Source organism: Henckelia pumila, chromosome 4, assembly GCF_033568475.1.
Source record: "Henckelia pumila isolate YLH828 chromosome 4, ASM3356847v2, whole genome shotgun sequence".
NCBI classification, from domain to species: domain Eukaryota; kingdom Viridiplantae; phylum Streptophyta; class Magnoliopsida; order Lamiales; family Gesneriaceae; genus Henckelia; species Henckelia pumila.
In genome coordinates this window covers 210,751,369-210,767,488 of record NC_133123.1, presented here as the reverse complement: position 1 = coordinate 210,767,488, position 16,120 = coordinate 210,751,369, and the positions used below count along the sequence as shown (strand labels likewise).

At 40.8% G+C, this 16,120-nt stretch overlaps 1 protein-coding gene across 1 annotated transcript; it reads right to left on the bottom strand.

The window, feature by feature from the left end:
• Positions 1-1,613: 1,613 nt before the first annotated feature.
• Positions 1,614-4,837, bottom strand: LOC140865176 (uncharacterized). Its single transcript, XM_073269725.1, has 4 exons — positions 4,246-4,837; positions 3,373-3,633; positions 2,419-3,288; positions 1,614-2,313 (listed from the first exon to the last, which is right to left on the bottom strand). The coding sequence occupies exons 1-4, from the start codon at positions 4,664-4,666 to the stop codon at positions 1,850-1,852; spliced, it is 2,016 nt and encodes a 671-aa protein (XP_073125826.1). The 5' UTR covers positions 4,667-4,837; the 3' UTR covers positions 1,614-1,849.
• Between the last annotated feature and the right edge of the window lie 11,283 nt (positions 4,838-16,120).

Sequence of the window (16,120 nt, the reverse complement as noted above, 5' to 3'; positions counted from 1 at the left end):
GAATTTGTCAATATGATCTTGAGGATCACCAGTTCCATCGAACTCAAGTAGGTTGGGGATTTTGACTCCCTTAGGCAATGCTTCAGATAGAATGACGTTAGTGAACGGGCTCCGACGTACAGGCAAGATTGCTGACGAATTCTCTCCCGTTGCATATGTGTGAGATCCATCTCCACGGGTTGGATTAGTGGTTTTGTTTTCGTCAGAGACGTCGCGAATTGTGTGAGCACTTGTTTCACCCTCTTTATGATAAAGTATTTTTCTTGGTCCCCTCAAGAGCTTTGTCTTTTACTTTAGACTTAGTTTTCTTTGGGTCTTTGTTATCGGGGTCACGAGATGAGAGCCCTCTTCTATGAGCTCTCTTGTCAGTGCATCGGCGTTGATGGGATTCCACGAACTGAGCAACCGCTTCAGTTGCTGCGCGTGCGGCTGTTCCTTCCATTAAGACTGTCAACGTTTCTTGGATGAAACTAAATTCAGGCGGTGGTTTGGAGATGGGAGGTGAGTCTCCATTGCAATTATTTCCTTGAGATGTTTGTAGTGGAGTATGCATTCTCAATGACGCAGTGAACAAGTTTCCACAGACGGCGCCAAGCTGATGTAGCAAAAAATTGATATTACCCGATTGGAAAAAATCTGGGTAATCTGTGGAGATCCGTGTAGCCGGATTAATACTCAAACGATTCTGGAGAACGAACTTCGTGGATTGTCACCTGCATCACAAAGTAAAGTGAGTGGCGCCGGGGGTTGCCCGACGAAGACACTCCGACGCTCAAGTCAGTATTTGCACAATAAAAGTTCTAGAGAACTAGAGCATGTGACTATAGATTGCGTACCTTAACAATGAGAGAACTTGAGCTATTTATAGATAGTCGGAGAGTTTCATGGACTTGAGCCTCTTACGGGCTTTTAGGAATTTATGGGCCCTGATAAAGTGTCCAGATAAATAACTAAATAATATGAGACCCAAATGGATTGAATCACTAAGCTTGAGCCCGGGAGAAAGTCAAATTGGGTAATAACTCATCACCTACCAAGATGGAAACAAATCTTTTGTTAGAAAACAGCTCTTTTAAATAAAAGATATCAATAATCAACTAATCTAATCATATCACTTAATAAAATATAGTAATCATTTTAATTAAGGATAGAAAAGAGTCAAAAAAAGACAAAACATGAATTAGTAAATATAGATTAAAAGAATTTAATTGAGGATAAATTATGTTTTGGACGCCACCACATATTTTCCTTTCAGCAGCAATTGTGGTCAAAATAAGACAAGCTCAACGAACCACGGATTATACAATGTTATGCATAGAGTGTCTCTCCTTGTTGGATGTGGTCAAATGTAAATCCCTTCAATTATCTAAACATATATCAACTTTCATAAAAATGTAAAAAACACGCATTATCTAATTATACTAAAATATGAATAGAAGGCGTAGTGAAGACTAACCCACGAATAACCCACTACCTAAGGTGTGAGATGTTTTCTTTTCTTGCAATAAATTCAATCCATGAATTTTATTATGGCATGAATAGAAACCACACCAATCATTCTTCGAATATGAAAAATATTGTTTTCAACTTCTAAAAATAAATGATTATAAATTTTTTTTCTACAAACAATAACTTATTTTTAGAGTTTACAAAGACTCCTAAATCCATTGGACAAAGAAACTAGAATGCAGCAGCATCATACAGCTGCAGCTATCTTAGTCCAAACAAAAATGGCTCCAAATTAGACAACATATTGAACGATGTCCCTTGTCAAATGGTCAGTGCCAATCTAGCTTGAATATAGCTAAACACCTACAAATGGAGAACATCTTGACCAAAGCAAGAAAAATCAGCTACTGAGATCTTGTACAATTGCTTCCATGGAGGGTCTATCTTCTGGCGACTCGTTCGTACATGAAACAGCGACTCTTGCCAACAGTTCAGCTTCGGGTTCATAGAACTTTCCATGGATATTTGAGTCAACAAATTCTAGGCTTCCTGACTCAGCTGCAGCTCGTGTAGAGATCCCATATTTTCGCTTGCCGGAGAGAATCTGGAAAACTAGAACCCCGAAAGCATAAACATCACTCTTCTCAGTGAAACGGCCTGTGATTGTGTATTCTGGAGCAAGGTATCCCATGGCAGCACTGGCTTTGAGGGAGGAGTAGATGGTGTCACTCGTGAGAAGTTTGTGAAGACCTGAATCGGATAGCAAGGGCTTAATCTGCTGGTCGATTAGCACGTTCTTGGCAGAAATATTTTGGTGTACCAAAGATGGTTTGTTCACCTTGAACCGGTGCAAGTACCCTATACCTGTGCGAAAACAACAAAAGTATTCTGGAATCAGATTGGATGTTACTATAATTAAGATTAATCCAAGTTAAGATGCAAGTAAATAAAGGTATTTGACAACCTAACCTTTAGCGATGCCGGTTATTATAGAAACTCGGGTTGACCATTCAAGAACCCGGCCATCAACCTCCTCCAGATCAAGATAGTGGAACAAACTCCCATTCGGAACAAAATCATAAACGAGGAAACACTCACCACGACCCCGAGAAAAACAAAACCCTCTTAATCGAACCAAGTTTTCATTTCTCAATGAAGTCAAGACATTAAGTCCCTTCAAGAATTCAGCTTCCTCAGACTTGCAGCTAGTTTTTGTGATTCTCTTAACAGCAACCACCGATCCGTCTCTTAGTTTTCCTTTATATGTCATCGAATAGTTACTCTTTCCCAGTAAATTCTTGTCTGAAAAGTACTGTGTTGCACACTCAACCTCCTGAAGATTGAACCTGAAGTTCTGCATATCCTCCTGCGAAAAACCAAATCGTCGACCCTCAGCCATAGGATCCCAGCCACTAGAGTATTCAAGGCTGGCAAGTGGAGAACCATTTTTCTTGTAAGAATCCTTGGCATTGTCAGCACTGAGGTGAATGTCAGAGATATCAAACGCGCAACTAAGTTTCTGTTTACGCCTTCGGTATAGAGAGAAAGACAAAATACTGGCAGCCGAAACAAAGACCGCAACTACGACTAGTCCAAGAACCACTGAAGCGTGGGAATTATTAGACGCCTTTGAGCAACTGTTTCGGCTGCAATTCAAATTCAGATCAGCAGTTTCTGGAATGTTCTTCGTCGAGAAACCAGTTGCGCCTCCAGCATAAGGTTCTGGCCAGTTCGAACCGGAATGCCCTAAATCATCACAGCTTCTAAGAGATGAAAAACCAGTTCCACATAATCCCGCGTTATTTTCGTACCGAAATCCATCCACCAATCTCTTCAGAGCTTCAATAGTAAAAAAACAATCAAATAAATAGCATTCAGTCTCTGGGAACAGGTTAAATGACCAAAAAAATGGTATAACTTTACCCAGAGGAACATTTCCAGAGAGAGAGTTGTTTCGAATATCGAGAACTTCAAGCATTATAGCATCCGCTAGTTTAGTCGGAATCGATCCGAAAAGCCTATTAAAACTGAGGTCAAGCCTCATTAACACTGCCAAATCCCCCAAGCTAGCAGGGACTGCACCAGTCAACAGATTGGATTGCAGCGCTAACACGTTAAGCTTCTTCAGTGATCCCAGCTGTGTGGGAACACTTCCAGCGAGCTGGTTGTAGCACAGCTGCAAAACTACAGAGAGATAGTTCCCAAACAGAATCAAAGAGCTGAGACAAACAGTAAAAGGAATCACAGAAACCCAATATCAAGATTCTACAAATTTTATGTTTTCTTTCAAGACGAGGGGAAAAATAAAATCATAGCTCAATGAAAAGAGTCTCTACAAGGCAAATATTCCCAAAGAATTCAATTTTTGAAGCTGGAACTAAACAAATATAGATAAGAAAAGGGAAAGTTACGTTGATTACTGAAAAGAGCAGAAGCGTGAAACTTTTCAGTTAAAGCATGCAAATGCAGATAAGGTTCGGTCAAAAGGAATCAAAATCCCATATAAATTCTAAAATTTAAACTCAGGAAAACTAATTTCTACTAAACACTAATCTTTCCAGGTAAAACCCAAATCAGAAATCGTCACATATAACCCAGTCCTTGTTCATGAAGTTTTTCCAAAAGATTTTAATGCTCTATAGGAACTCTTAACACGAATAAGGGGCCAAAAAATGGCGAAGAAAGGGGAGAGAATATAACCATTGTAGAAAGAAAACAATAAAGGAAAGTGTAAAGATAGCTCCTTTACAGGTAAATTTCACAAACTATTGCAAGAAAGACAAGAAATCCAAGTACCTTGTAAGTTCTGCATATTCCCAAGCTCCGGTGGAATCTCCCCGGACAAGTTGTTCACATTCAAGTACAGATCACTCAGCTCAGTCAAGTCTCCAATCTCCTTCGGTATTTCCCCGTACAAAGAATTGTAATGCAGGTACAACCCCGTCAAATACTTCAGCCCGCCAATCGCCGGCGACAGTTTTCCGGCTAACCCTTTACCCTGAAGTGAAATGTTAGCCACTTGCCCTTTCTCATTACAAGCAACCCCCTCGAATTTCCCGTCACAAGGGTCAGCTGGGACAACCCATGAACCCAAATGCAAGTTTTCCGGGTCAAGACTCGTTTTCAAGTCCATCAAAGCTGTAAACTCGGAAATGGAGTTTGCCAAAGAAAACGTGAGGAGGAGAGGGTAAAGGAGAAGCAATGGAGAAAGACCCATGGTTGTTTTTGGCTGGAAATGGCTGAGGGCAGATTCTTGAGGGTTTAATCAACCTTTTTCAGCGGATTTTCAGTTGTTTTGCGCTTCCAATGTGTTTGATGCTTTGTCTGTTTCTTGTTTTTGAAAAACACCAGAGGATTTAGGGAAGTGGCACCACGCCCCATACGCAAGACATTGTTCTGTTAGCTTTACCTATATATTTGTGTCCAAACAGAAAAGACAAAGGACCACTGAGAAGCCCCATGCTGCTGAGCTTCGGACATTGAGATTCGAACACGTCATTGAGATTCGTTGCCCTGTGGCCATCGATTAAATTGTGATTTTTATTTGTTGGAGGTTGAGATAAAAGAGCTTATGAAATATCTAAAACATAATAAACTTTAATGCCCTGTTTGGTACATTGGATAAGTATTGGATTCCTATTGGAATCAAACAGTTTAAGAAGCCCGTGGCCGTGCACTGTTGAACTTTGGAACTAACAGATTCTCTATATGCCCGAGTACAAGAAAATGTGGCAATGTTTTAGTCGATACTTGATGCGAAAATGGTTGGCTCGCATGATGATCAAGTTTGATGATGTCGAAATTTTTCTCCGAGTTCGGTCTGGTAGAGCAAATTTCCAAATCCTCCACAAAGTGGGCCGGGTCGGGTTTCACGTGCACTGCACAGACAAAAGCTGAGTTAGGGGCGCCGAAAGTGTTTTTGGCGTGACCCCTCCGATGCCTAAGTCAGTGCTCGAAAGTGAAAGAGCTTGACAGAAAGTAATAACAAGGGAATATGCGTGCGTGAGTGTGTGAACAAGAAGTGAATAGAAGAGATGAATGAATGCAACATGAACCATACCTGTATTTATAGGGGCTTGGAGGGGTAGGTTACCTTGTCAAGGTAGAACATGTGTTAGAGTATGACTCTAATTGATTAGTCTGAAATTATATCAAATCTTGGATTCATAAGATATTGTCATTATCTGTTGCAGATCTTCATGTGTCCGAGAATACTGGAAGGTTCTAGATATCGGGCCCTTCCTGGGCCCGGGTCGGGCTCCAACCATACCAGTTAGGGCTCAAGCCCATGAATTTATGATCATGAGCCCATTCCCTAACAGGGCCATCCCAGACTGGGCTTCTCATAAAATAAGACTAGATGGACCTCAAATTATATTTCCAAATATATGGATTATTGGGCTCGGGGTCGGGATTTTACCATGCCTAGATAGGGCTCGGCCCAGTGAGCTCAGCAGCTAGGGCTTGAGTCAAGGGCTCTTCCCTTTGTCTTGAATAGGTCCATCTAACTTGAATTGGTACATGAGGCATGTTCGAATGGACTTTGCATTGTCTTAAATCCTGTCTCGTAACAATAGTAGGTGATTTTTGACTCACGTTCCCTGATTTTGGGTTGTCGGTTTCGGGTTGGACCAGACCCAATTATTTATGGGGGCATCAATAGTACCTCCTTTTCTGGTCTAAAAGAAGTATGAAGTTTAGACTAAGTGGTCTGGTTGGATCCCGAACCGAGTAGGATAAAATTTCTCCGTACAGATCATATCTCGAATAGGAGTACAACTGTGAGTTTTCTATAAATCGTGTTCCCAAGCTGGAATTAACAAGTATGAGTCATATTCCCGAGGCTGAAATATGACAAAATTTTGCAAAGTACTAAACATATTCCCAAGCTGGAATATAGCAAAATTTTGCTTAAGCATTAAACATATTCCCTAACTAAAAACATGATTTAAAGATCCACCAAGTGCAAAGTATATTCCCGAGCTGGAAAGATTATGAAATTTTAACAAGTGTAAAGCATACTCCGAGCTGGAATTTTGCTAAAATTCAACCACAAATCGCATGATGTACGCCGAGCTGATCGGGCTTTTAAGTTTGATCACGAATTTCGTGCTGTATACGGAGTTGGTCGGGCTTTGATTTTGACCACGAGTGGCTGGGTGAGTGCGGAGCTGGTCGGACTTTGAATTTGACCACGAAGTCCGTGGTAGGTGCCAAACTGGTTGGGCTTTGAATTTGACCATGAAGTGCGTAGTAGGTGTCAAACTTGGTAGAGATTTTGAGATAACCACGAGTGGCGTGAGTTTACATATTGCCGAGCTGGTCGGGATTTTGAGATAACCACGAGTGGCATGGTTTTACATATTGCCGAGCTGGTCGGGCTTTTGAGATAACCACGAGTGGCGTGGGTTTACATATTGCCGAGCTGGTCGGGCTTTTGAGATAACCACGAGTGGGGTGTGTTTACATATTGCCGAGCTGGTCGGGCTTTTGAGATAACCACGAGTGGCGTGGGTTTACATATTATCGAGCTGGTCGAGATTTTGAGATAACCATGAGTGGCGTGGATTTACATATTGCCGAGCTGGTCGGACTTTTAAGATAACCACGAGTGGCGTGGGTTTATATATTATCGAGTTGGTCGGGATTTTGAAATAACCACGAGTGGCGTGGGTTTATATATTGCCGAGCTGGTCGGGCTTTTGAGATAACCACGAGTGGCGTGGATTTATATATTGCCGATCTGGTCGGGATTTTGAGATAACCACGAGTGGCGTGGATTTATATATTGCCGAGCTGGTCGGGCTTTTGAGATAACCACGAGTGGCGTGAGTTTATATATTGCCGAGCTGGTCGGACTTTTGAGATAACCACGAGTGACATGGGTTTATATATTGCCGAGCTTGTCGGGATTTTGAATTCTTTGCGTTTGACAAAAACATGTATTTTTCATTAATAACTCCAAAAGATATTTTCAAAATTTGAAAAATAACAAAATAACTTTGCTACTATTGTTAACAAAATTAAAAACAAAATTAATGAAATAACTCACAACCCATTGTGTTATGAGGCTTGGTAGAAGAGTAGGATTGTCCAGGCACCTATGCGTAATATTTCTTCAAGTGTTGGGTGTTCCATGACCTCTTTTCTTTTGCTCAAAATGGTCTGGACCATCCCGATCCCTTTTTCCGGGCCGATACCTTCCTCCTTGTCGTGCTACCAATATATATTTCATCATCTCATCTTTTTGAATTATCCTCTCAATCTCTTGTTCTAATTGTCGACAGTCATTGGTGATGTGCCCATATTCATTGTGAAAATCACAATACTTATCAAATTTTGGCCTGCGAGGCCCCTGCTCACTCCATGGGGGTCTTTGTAGAAGTCTTTTTTTTGCATATTCGCAGGGCCTGAGTCTTACTCATCCTTAGAGGGGTGAAGGATGTGAATTGTCCAAGCAGCTCGGGTCGAGGAGCTGGCCCCATCTTCCGAGGCGTGTTAGGGGTCATGGTGTCCTTTGGGATTTGGGGTTTGTCTATCCCCCTATTCAACCAAGAAACTTGTATCTCCTCTAAATTCACATATTTCTCGGCCCGAGCAATCAACTCATCGTATGTAGACGGCGGGTTTTTGATCAAGGATTTAAGGAAATTCCCTATAGTAAGTCCTTGGGTGAAAGCGCTGATGAGCAGATCAGTAGTGGCAGTAGGTACTTCAAGGGCCAAAGCACTAAATCGACGAATATATTCTCTCAAATCTTCTTGACCTTGCTGTTTGATAGCTAAAAGACTGAGAGTGATTGTGGGGTGCTTTTTGCTACTAGAAAAATTGTGTAAAAAGGCCTTGCTAAAATCCTTGAATTCCTTGATATCCCCTGGACGCAATAGGTTGAACCATTGCTGTGCTGGCCCTATCAGAGTATTGAGGAAGCCCGACACTTGATCGGGTCAGAATATTTGTGCAACAACGCAGCATTCTCAAAATGGGACAGGTGCTCTTTCGGATCCCCTTTTCCATCATATTCCCCAACATGTGGAAACTTAAAGTTTTTGGGGAGTTCGGACTCCAGTATTTCAGGAGAGAAAGGAATATTTCGGGCTGGCATGGCTAGGTATCCGGACTGCTTCTTCTTCAAGAGCTCCATCTCTTCTTTCAATTTCTTGATCTCCTCCAATTGTGCGTTCTGATCTGGTGGGGGGAGATTGGCTTCCCCCCTTGCAGCTAACGCTCGTTCGACAGTGGTAGTGACAAATTGATTTATTTGTGCGTTGATTCCATTCGCATCAGCCATCTCAATTCTTTTTCTTCAAATTCCCACAGACGGCGCCAATTGATGATGTCGAAATTTTCCTCCGGGTTCGGTCTGGTAGAGCGAATTTCCAAATCCTCCACAAAGTGGGTCGGGTCGGGTTCCACGTGCACTGCACATACAAAAGCTGAGTTAGGGGGCGCCGAAAGTGTTTTCGGCGTGACCCCTCCGATGCCTAAGTCAGTGCTCTAAAGTGAAAGAGCTTTACAGAAAGTAATAACAAGGGAATATACGTGTGTGAGTGCGTGAACAAGAAGTGAATAGAAGAGATGAATGAATGCACCATGAACCATACCTGTATTTATAGGGGCTTGGAGGGGTAGGTTACCTTGTCAAGGTAGAACATGTGTTAGAGTATGGCTCTAATTGATTAGTCTGAAATCATATCAAATCTTGGATTCATAAGATATTGTTCTTATCTGTTGCAGATCTTCATGTGTCCGAGAATACTGGAAGGTTCTAGATATTGGGCCCTTCCTGGGCCCGGGTCGGGCTCCAACCATACCAGTTAGGGCTCAAGCCCATGAATTTATGATTATGAGCCCATTCCCTAACAGGGCCATCCCAGACTGGGCTTCTCATAAAATAAGACTAGATGGACCTCAAATTATATTTCCAAAAATATGGATTATTGGGCTCGGGTCGGGATTTTACCATGCCTAGATAGGGCTCGGCCCAGTGAGCTCAGCAACTAGGGATTGAGTCAAGGGCTCTTCCCTTTGTCTTGAATAGGTCCATCTAACTTGAATTGGTACATGATGCATGTTTGAATGGATTTGCATTGTCTTAAATCTTGTCTCATAACAATAGTAGGTGATTTTTGACTCACGTCCCCTGATTTTGGGTTGTCGGTTTCGGGTTGGACCAGACCCAATTATTTATGGGGGCATCAAAGTTGCTAGGCGTGTTAGGGATCCGTTGGAGCTGCCACAAGGACCAATGACGAGGGGTCGAAGAAAGCGATTCAAGGAAGCACTCCACAAAATGCTTGCAAGCGTGGTACCGAGTCTTGAAGGAGTTGCGGAGTATGGGATCAAGTTGGAAGATGTTTTAACATGATTCGAGTGTATGAAGATCAATGATAAGTGCATTTTGTATGCATTATTTCGTGATAAATTTATGTTTATTTTGTGTGCATTCATATTATTTTTATGTGTTTTTATGTGTTTTAGTGCATGTGTGTGTATTTAACTCCACGGGTTAATTTTGTAGGAAAATGAATTGTTGAAGAGTGAATTACGGAGCAGCTTTGTTCAAAAAATCAAATTTAATTTTAGAGAAATCCAAATCCAATCTACACCAGTCGGATTAAATTTCAAGATGTTTTAAAGCTGCTGTCCAAATTTCAGCTCGATCCGATGGCTAAATCTTGAGATAAGAATTATTGAAAATCGTCGCTTGGCGCAGAAAATTTGTACTGCGCGCGCGCGCGAGTTGCATGTTCGGACCTCTGTTTTTTTACTTCTGTGCACGCGCGAGCCCTATGCCGCACGCGCGTGTTCCGGGGTCATATGTGTTCCAAAAAATCCTTAAACTGGTAGGCGTTCCGGACCATATATATACAAGATATAACATATTTTTGGGGGTTCTGAAGTTCCAAAACGCAGACAACCCCAGGGAGGCGGCTACAAGGCTTGGGAGAGAAGATTTCTCTTTTCTTTTCTTCTTATTTCTTTATTTTATTTTATTTTTTAATTCTAGTTTCAATTATTGAGTAGTTTATTTTCAACCAAAACGGCGTGATTGGGCCAAACAAATTTATGTAGAAAACATGGATGTTTGTTTGGGATTTTTTAGAATTGATTTTATTTTATTGATTGTCAGATTTATATCTTGTGCATAGTCTGATCAACTGTTTGTTTGCATGTTAATCGATTCAAAGTCGACAGAGGAGGTATTGATTTTGATCACTCTGATAATTAACATATTGTAAAACCGACTAGAAATAAAATTCGGTTTCAGTGTGCGGTTTGCGTGTAAACTGAATTTTCACAAATATTTAATGCATTCAAATTTGATTAGAATTACGAAAGATTAGTTCATCAATATTTGAGTTGGTTTGATTGTTCTAGAAATAGACCTTTGAACAAGATAGGCACAACCCAAACCAGAACCATGCTCTGATACCAACTGAAACGACCCTGACTCAACTTTTATATAATAACTAAATAAAATACGGGTTTTCGAAATTTTTAAAATTTTTATTAAAATTTCGACATGACATCTCTGTTTATATTACAACCAACCTGTCTCAGACAGCAACCAAAATAAAAATAAAAGAAATAGATACTGACGACACCAGAAACTAGGCCGAGACAAGAACGAGGCCCAAGAGAGAGGTTCGACATATCAAATATCCACAAGATTAGAAATCTAATATTTACATGCTCATAAACAATGCTATCGAAACATTACATATGCATTTGACAACTGAGCAAAATAAATGATCCATAACATAGAAATTCTAATAACTATGCGGAAGGCGAGCATGGGTCGGAGGGATGTGTCGTGCCCGCATCGCAGTCCACTCGATAGTCTTGCCCCTCGATCTCAAGAAAATACACCTCACCTGAAAGTAGGAAGAAGTGGGGTGAGTCTAAAAGACCCAGCAAGAATATGAGGGGGATAACGAGTACTACGTAAATACAAGCACACGCAGATTAAAAATAACTGATACTAAAAATACCTTTGTTTTGTGCCCTTACTTTAAACAAGTGAATAAACTTCAAAATTAAAGAGAGAACATAAAATGAAACATATGCATGGCTAAGTCATGTATAATCAATGAAACTGCATAAACTGTATCTGAATCTGTAACTGTAATTGTGAACTTAGATCCTTGATTGTGACTCTGTGATTTCGATCATGATCATGGCTGCAGTGCACTATGCCGTAAGGAGGTCAGGATAACACCCAACCCAATCTTGCCCTGTAATTGGTAAAGGAGGCCAAGATTTCTCTTAACCCCACACATACACGTCTATATTTGGTAAGGTAGGCCAAGACTTCTCTCAACCCCACACATACACATCCTTTGGTAAGGCAGGTCAGAACGTCTCCCAACCCCACACATACACGTCATTTCTATAGTCACAATCATCTCACTTCGTTCATAAAAATATTTTCTTTCATACTTTCTTTCTTGCCTTGATATAAGAACTTAGCATGCATATGTAAATACGACGTACATGTAAATGTTAATAAATAATCATGCATATGACTCACACATGGATGATCGGGATGGTGATTTAGGAGACAAACCATAGGATTAGGAAACTAAACCATAATGTCGCGCTTAAGACAAGTTGGAGCGGTTCGCCCGTAAAATATGTAACTTGCTCGATTCTTAGTCGAAAGGGATTCCGCTTGAAACCATGACTCCATGACACTTAGAACTAAGCCAAAAAATCATACTCGAAATTTATTTCCTAAGGAATCATTTTATAAAACATCAACTTCCGGGCAGCAAGCCCTTTGGCTTCGAAATTCTGCACACATACATTCAAAAATATAGAACATCATCAAAACTTAACCGGATTAATTTCCTCTTGAACCGACCTGATCCCGACATCTAAGAAAAGTTCCAGATCCGAGCCCATAACAAAATTCCACTTTTAGCCCTGCCTTAGACATATATTTCCGGAAAGCCCCAAACTTAGCAAAAATTCTGCACCTATACAAACTATAGCCTAGAACTCGACCAATACTTAACCGAATAACATTCCGCTTTCACCGACATAATATTAACATATCAACCCAATACTAGACCCGAGCCCCTATCCAAATTCTGTTTTTAACCACGCCTTAGACCCACGCTTCCGGACATCCCCATCTATTCCAGAAATCTGCTCATGCCCTCTTCTTCATATCAATCCAAAACCTATCAATTTGTCCCTCAACTCCAAGCCACCATCCTAGCATCAAAACCGATGCTTAAGCTCACCAGAAACCCCTTCAAAACTCATCACAACCCTCCCATCACAGCCCTACATATCCAACCAAAACCGAGCCCCCTTATCACTAGGCCAATCAAAATTCCTTCTAAACCAACTCCCTTTCCAACTCCACACATCCTAGCGCTATCATGTGAACTACATATCATTCGTGATAGCTCCTAATTCACCACACCAATCATCACCATCAATTACACGACAGTAAACACGAACAAGGCAGCCAACATATTCTGGAAAATTTCAAAAATACACAAGTATATAGACAATGGCATTCAAAGCTTTTAACTCCATCATTTAACTCATATGTGCAATAACAAACTCATGGCAATCAAAATCACAGTGTTAAAAAAAATTCCAGCCGTGAGAACAAAGGAGCAGTGCACGCACAAGGGAAAAAAAATATTTTCTCTACAACAACAAAATGCCAATCAACACAACTAATATATTCTATAAAGCATACGAATGAATTCCATAATCTTGCCTAAGCTAAAAAAAATTTCGAAGGAACCGAAGCTCAATGAGCTATGGCCGAAGCAAAGAGAAACAATGGGCTGCACGATCTGGAGTCGCTGAAACCGAGCTCAATGGAGGTGCTACAGCAGCGAACAGCTCGCCTAGGGAGAAGGCACGCCAGAGAGGAAGAAGATGGAGGAGCCGCGGTGGCTTAATGAAGAAAAAGATGAGATCGATGGTGAGGCAAGGCGTGAAAGAAAAGGGGGAGAAATGTCGCGAAGTGTGAGTGTGTTTTTAGGCGTGAATGAGGGTGTGTGTGTGATATTTTAGGAATTAGGGTTATATATTAAAATTGAGTGTGTAGGAGATAGGAAAAGTGCTACACACTTTTAAAAGTTCTACTAAAACTTAGCAAGTAAGACTATGAAAATTCTAAGAATTAAACACTTTAAATATTCTGATGTCACGGCAACGAGTAAAATATTTAAATATCAAGCAAAGTGATTTAAAATAATTTAAACAAACTAGACTAACTTTTAAATGAAATTTAAATAAATACACAAACGAAAATAAAAATCTTTAAAATGTTTTGGACAATTAAAAAGTATTTAAATAAATAAGCTAGACATTTAAAATAATTTAAAATAACTAACCTCTAAACTAAGGCTATTTAAAATAAATAAATTGGACACTCGAAAATATTTAACCAAATAAGCTAAACAATAAAAATTATTTAAATGAATAAACTAAACCATTAAAATCAAAAATCATTTTAATAAGCAAAACCTAAACCTTTAAAATATTAACACAATTTAAATTGCACAATAAAATTATTTAGATAGATAAACTTAAACAATTAAAAATATTAATTAAATAATTAGTAAAATAAAATCATTTGAACAAATAATAAAATATTTTAATAGCACATAATCCAGATAAAGAATTTAAATCAATTAAACTAAAAATAAAAATCCTAATATTTATTAAATTAATTCACGTGATTTAGTAGATTGGATTTTAGGCATCACATCATGAGATCCATAAAGATTGCAGGTGTATTTGTCAACCCAAACGGCATCACAAGGAACTCGTAGTGGCGGTAACGAGTCCTAAACGCTGTCTTGAATACATCTGACTCTTTCACCTTCAACTGGTGATAACCAGCACGAAGATTAATCTTCGAAAATACAGAGGCTCCTTGTAACTGATCAAAGAGGTCCTCAATCCTGGGCAATGGGTATTTGTTCTTCACAGTCACTCCGTTCAACTCCCTGTAATCAATACACCACCTTAGGCTCTCATCCTTCTTCTTCACAAAGAGAACCGGTGCACCCCATGGAGAGAAACTAGGGCGTATAAAACCCTTATCTAACAACTCTTGAATCTGCTCTTTCAACTCCTTCATTTTCGTAATAAATGACGTTGAATATGGAGAACTCAATATGGTTCCTTAGAAATTAGCGCGGTACCCGGGACCAAATCGATGGAGAACTCAATTTCCTATCGGGTGGAAGACCTGCAACGTCTTCCAAAAAAACATCTCCAAAATCTAGGACTACATCCACATCTGAAATAACGGGTCTATCTGGCATCTCCGTCAAGGTCAAACTTGCCAAGAATGTCTCACAGCCCTCCAACATAAGTTGTATCGTCTGAAGAAAAGATATGACCTTGGCCTTTCTCCGACTCTTAGCTGCCTCAAACCAGAAAGGCTCAACACCCTTCGGTCTAACCAACACTGATCTCTGCTGAAAATCAATAACCACTGCATTCTTCACCATCTAGTCCATCCCAAGAATCAGATCGAACTCGGGCATGGGCAACACTATCAGGTCTGCATCCACCGTCTGACCCTGCAAGAGAAGTTCAAGACTCCTGGCCAAGCTCTTGGTGGTCATATCTTCACCTGACGGGATAATAAATGAGAATCCCACCGACAACTCATCTCGCTAAATTCCCCACTTGAGCACAAACGCCTCCGAAATAAAAGAATGTGTAGCCCCCGACTCTAATAATGCTTTGATGGCTACACCAGCTACTAAGATTCTTCCTGCAAAAACCACAGTTACATCGTAGCATTTGGGTCTCCTTACCACAAGTTAAATCTATGCTAATCCTAATACGATAGTTCCCATAATTCTAAGCATGCATCTAATAACCAACCAAAATCATGCAATAACACACAAATCTTACGCAAGTTCCCCAATAAACTCAAGAATATCTAGCACTTAGTATAACCAAATTCTCACTTAAAACAGTTTACCAACATGAATCCACAAATAAATTTAAGATACCGATTTAACTTAAAAGCTTAAAGTATTACGTGTGATCAGGGTGGTATCAGGGTCGGCCTCTTTGGCCTGCATCACGAAGACTCGCCCAGTTGTGGGCCTCCTAGCCTCTGGGAAATCAGCTATCATGTGTCCTGGCCTCTTGCACCTGTAGCATACTCCAGCTCCCAACAGACACTTGCCAAAGTGGGCCTTGTGGCAATTCTTGCAAATTGGATTCTCCCCAGTCATGGGAGGAGCGGGTCTATGGGCCTGACGCCCCTGTGGTCCCTAGGCCTGATGCCCCTGGGGTCTGTGGGCCTGATGCTCCTGCTGATGCGGTGATCCATGGTACGACCTCTTGCCGTGCTGCTGCTGCTGGCCATGAGCTGGGAATGGCCTCTTACTCTGCGCCTCAGCGCTGATATCCCTCAGTGTCTGCTCACACCTCAAAGCTCTCCTAAGCGCAGAATCATAGTCGGCTGGCTCCACCATAAGTACATCCCGACGGATAGCGGGTCGTAGCCCCACAATGATGTGCTGGAGCTTCTCTGCCTCGTCATCTCCAATCAAGGGTACAAAGTGGCAGCCCCTCTCAAACTTCACCAAAAACTAAGCCACTGATAAATCTCCCTATCGCAAGCTCATAAACTTCGTCTTCAAACGGACCCTTACATCTACGGTAA

What these genes read in the sequence shown, in the direction of transcription:
- LOC140865176 (XM_073269725.1), bottom strand. Translation starts at nt 4,666, where the DNA reads ATGGGTCTTTCTCCATTGCTTCTCCTTTACCCTCTCCTCCTCACGTTT. An exon ending in GAATATGCAGAACTTACAAG is followed by an intron (nt 3,634 to 4,245) that starts GTACTTGGATTT and finishes ATCTCTCTGTAG; the next exon opens with TTTTGCAGCTGTGCTACAAC. An exon ending in AATAACCGGCATCGCTAAAG is followed by an intron (nt 2,314 to 2,418) that starts GTTAGGTTGTCA and finishes GTTTTCGCACAG; the next exon opens with GTATAGGGTACTTGCACCGG.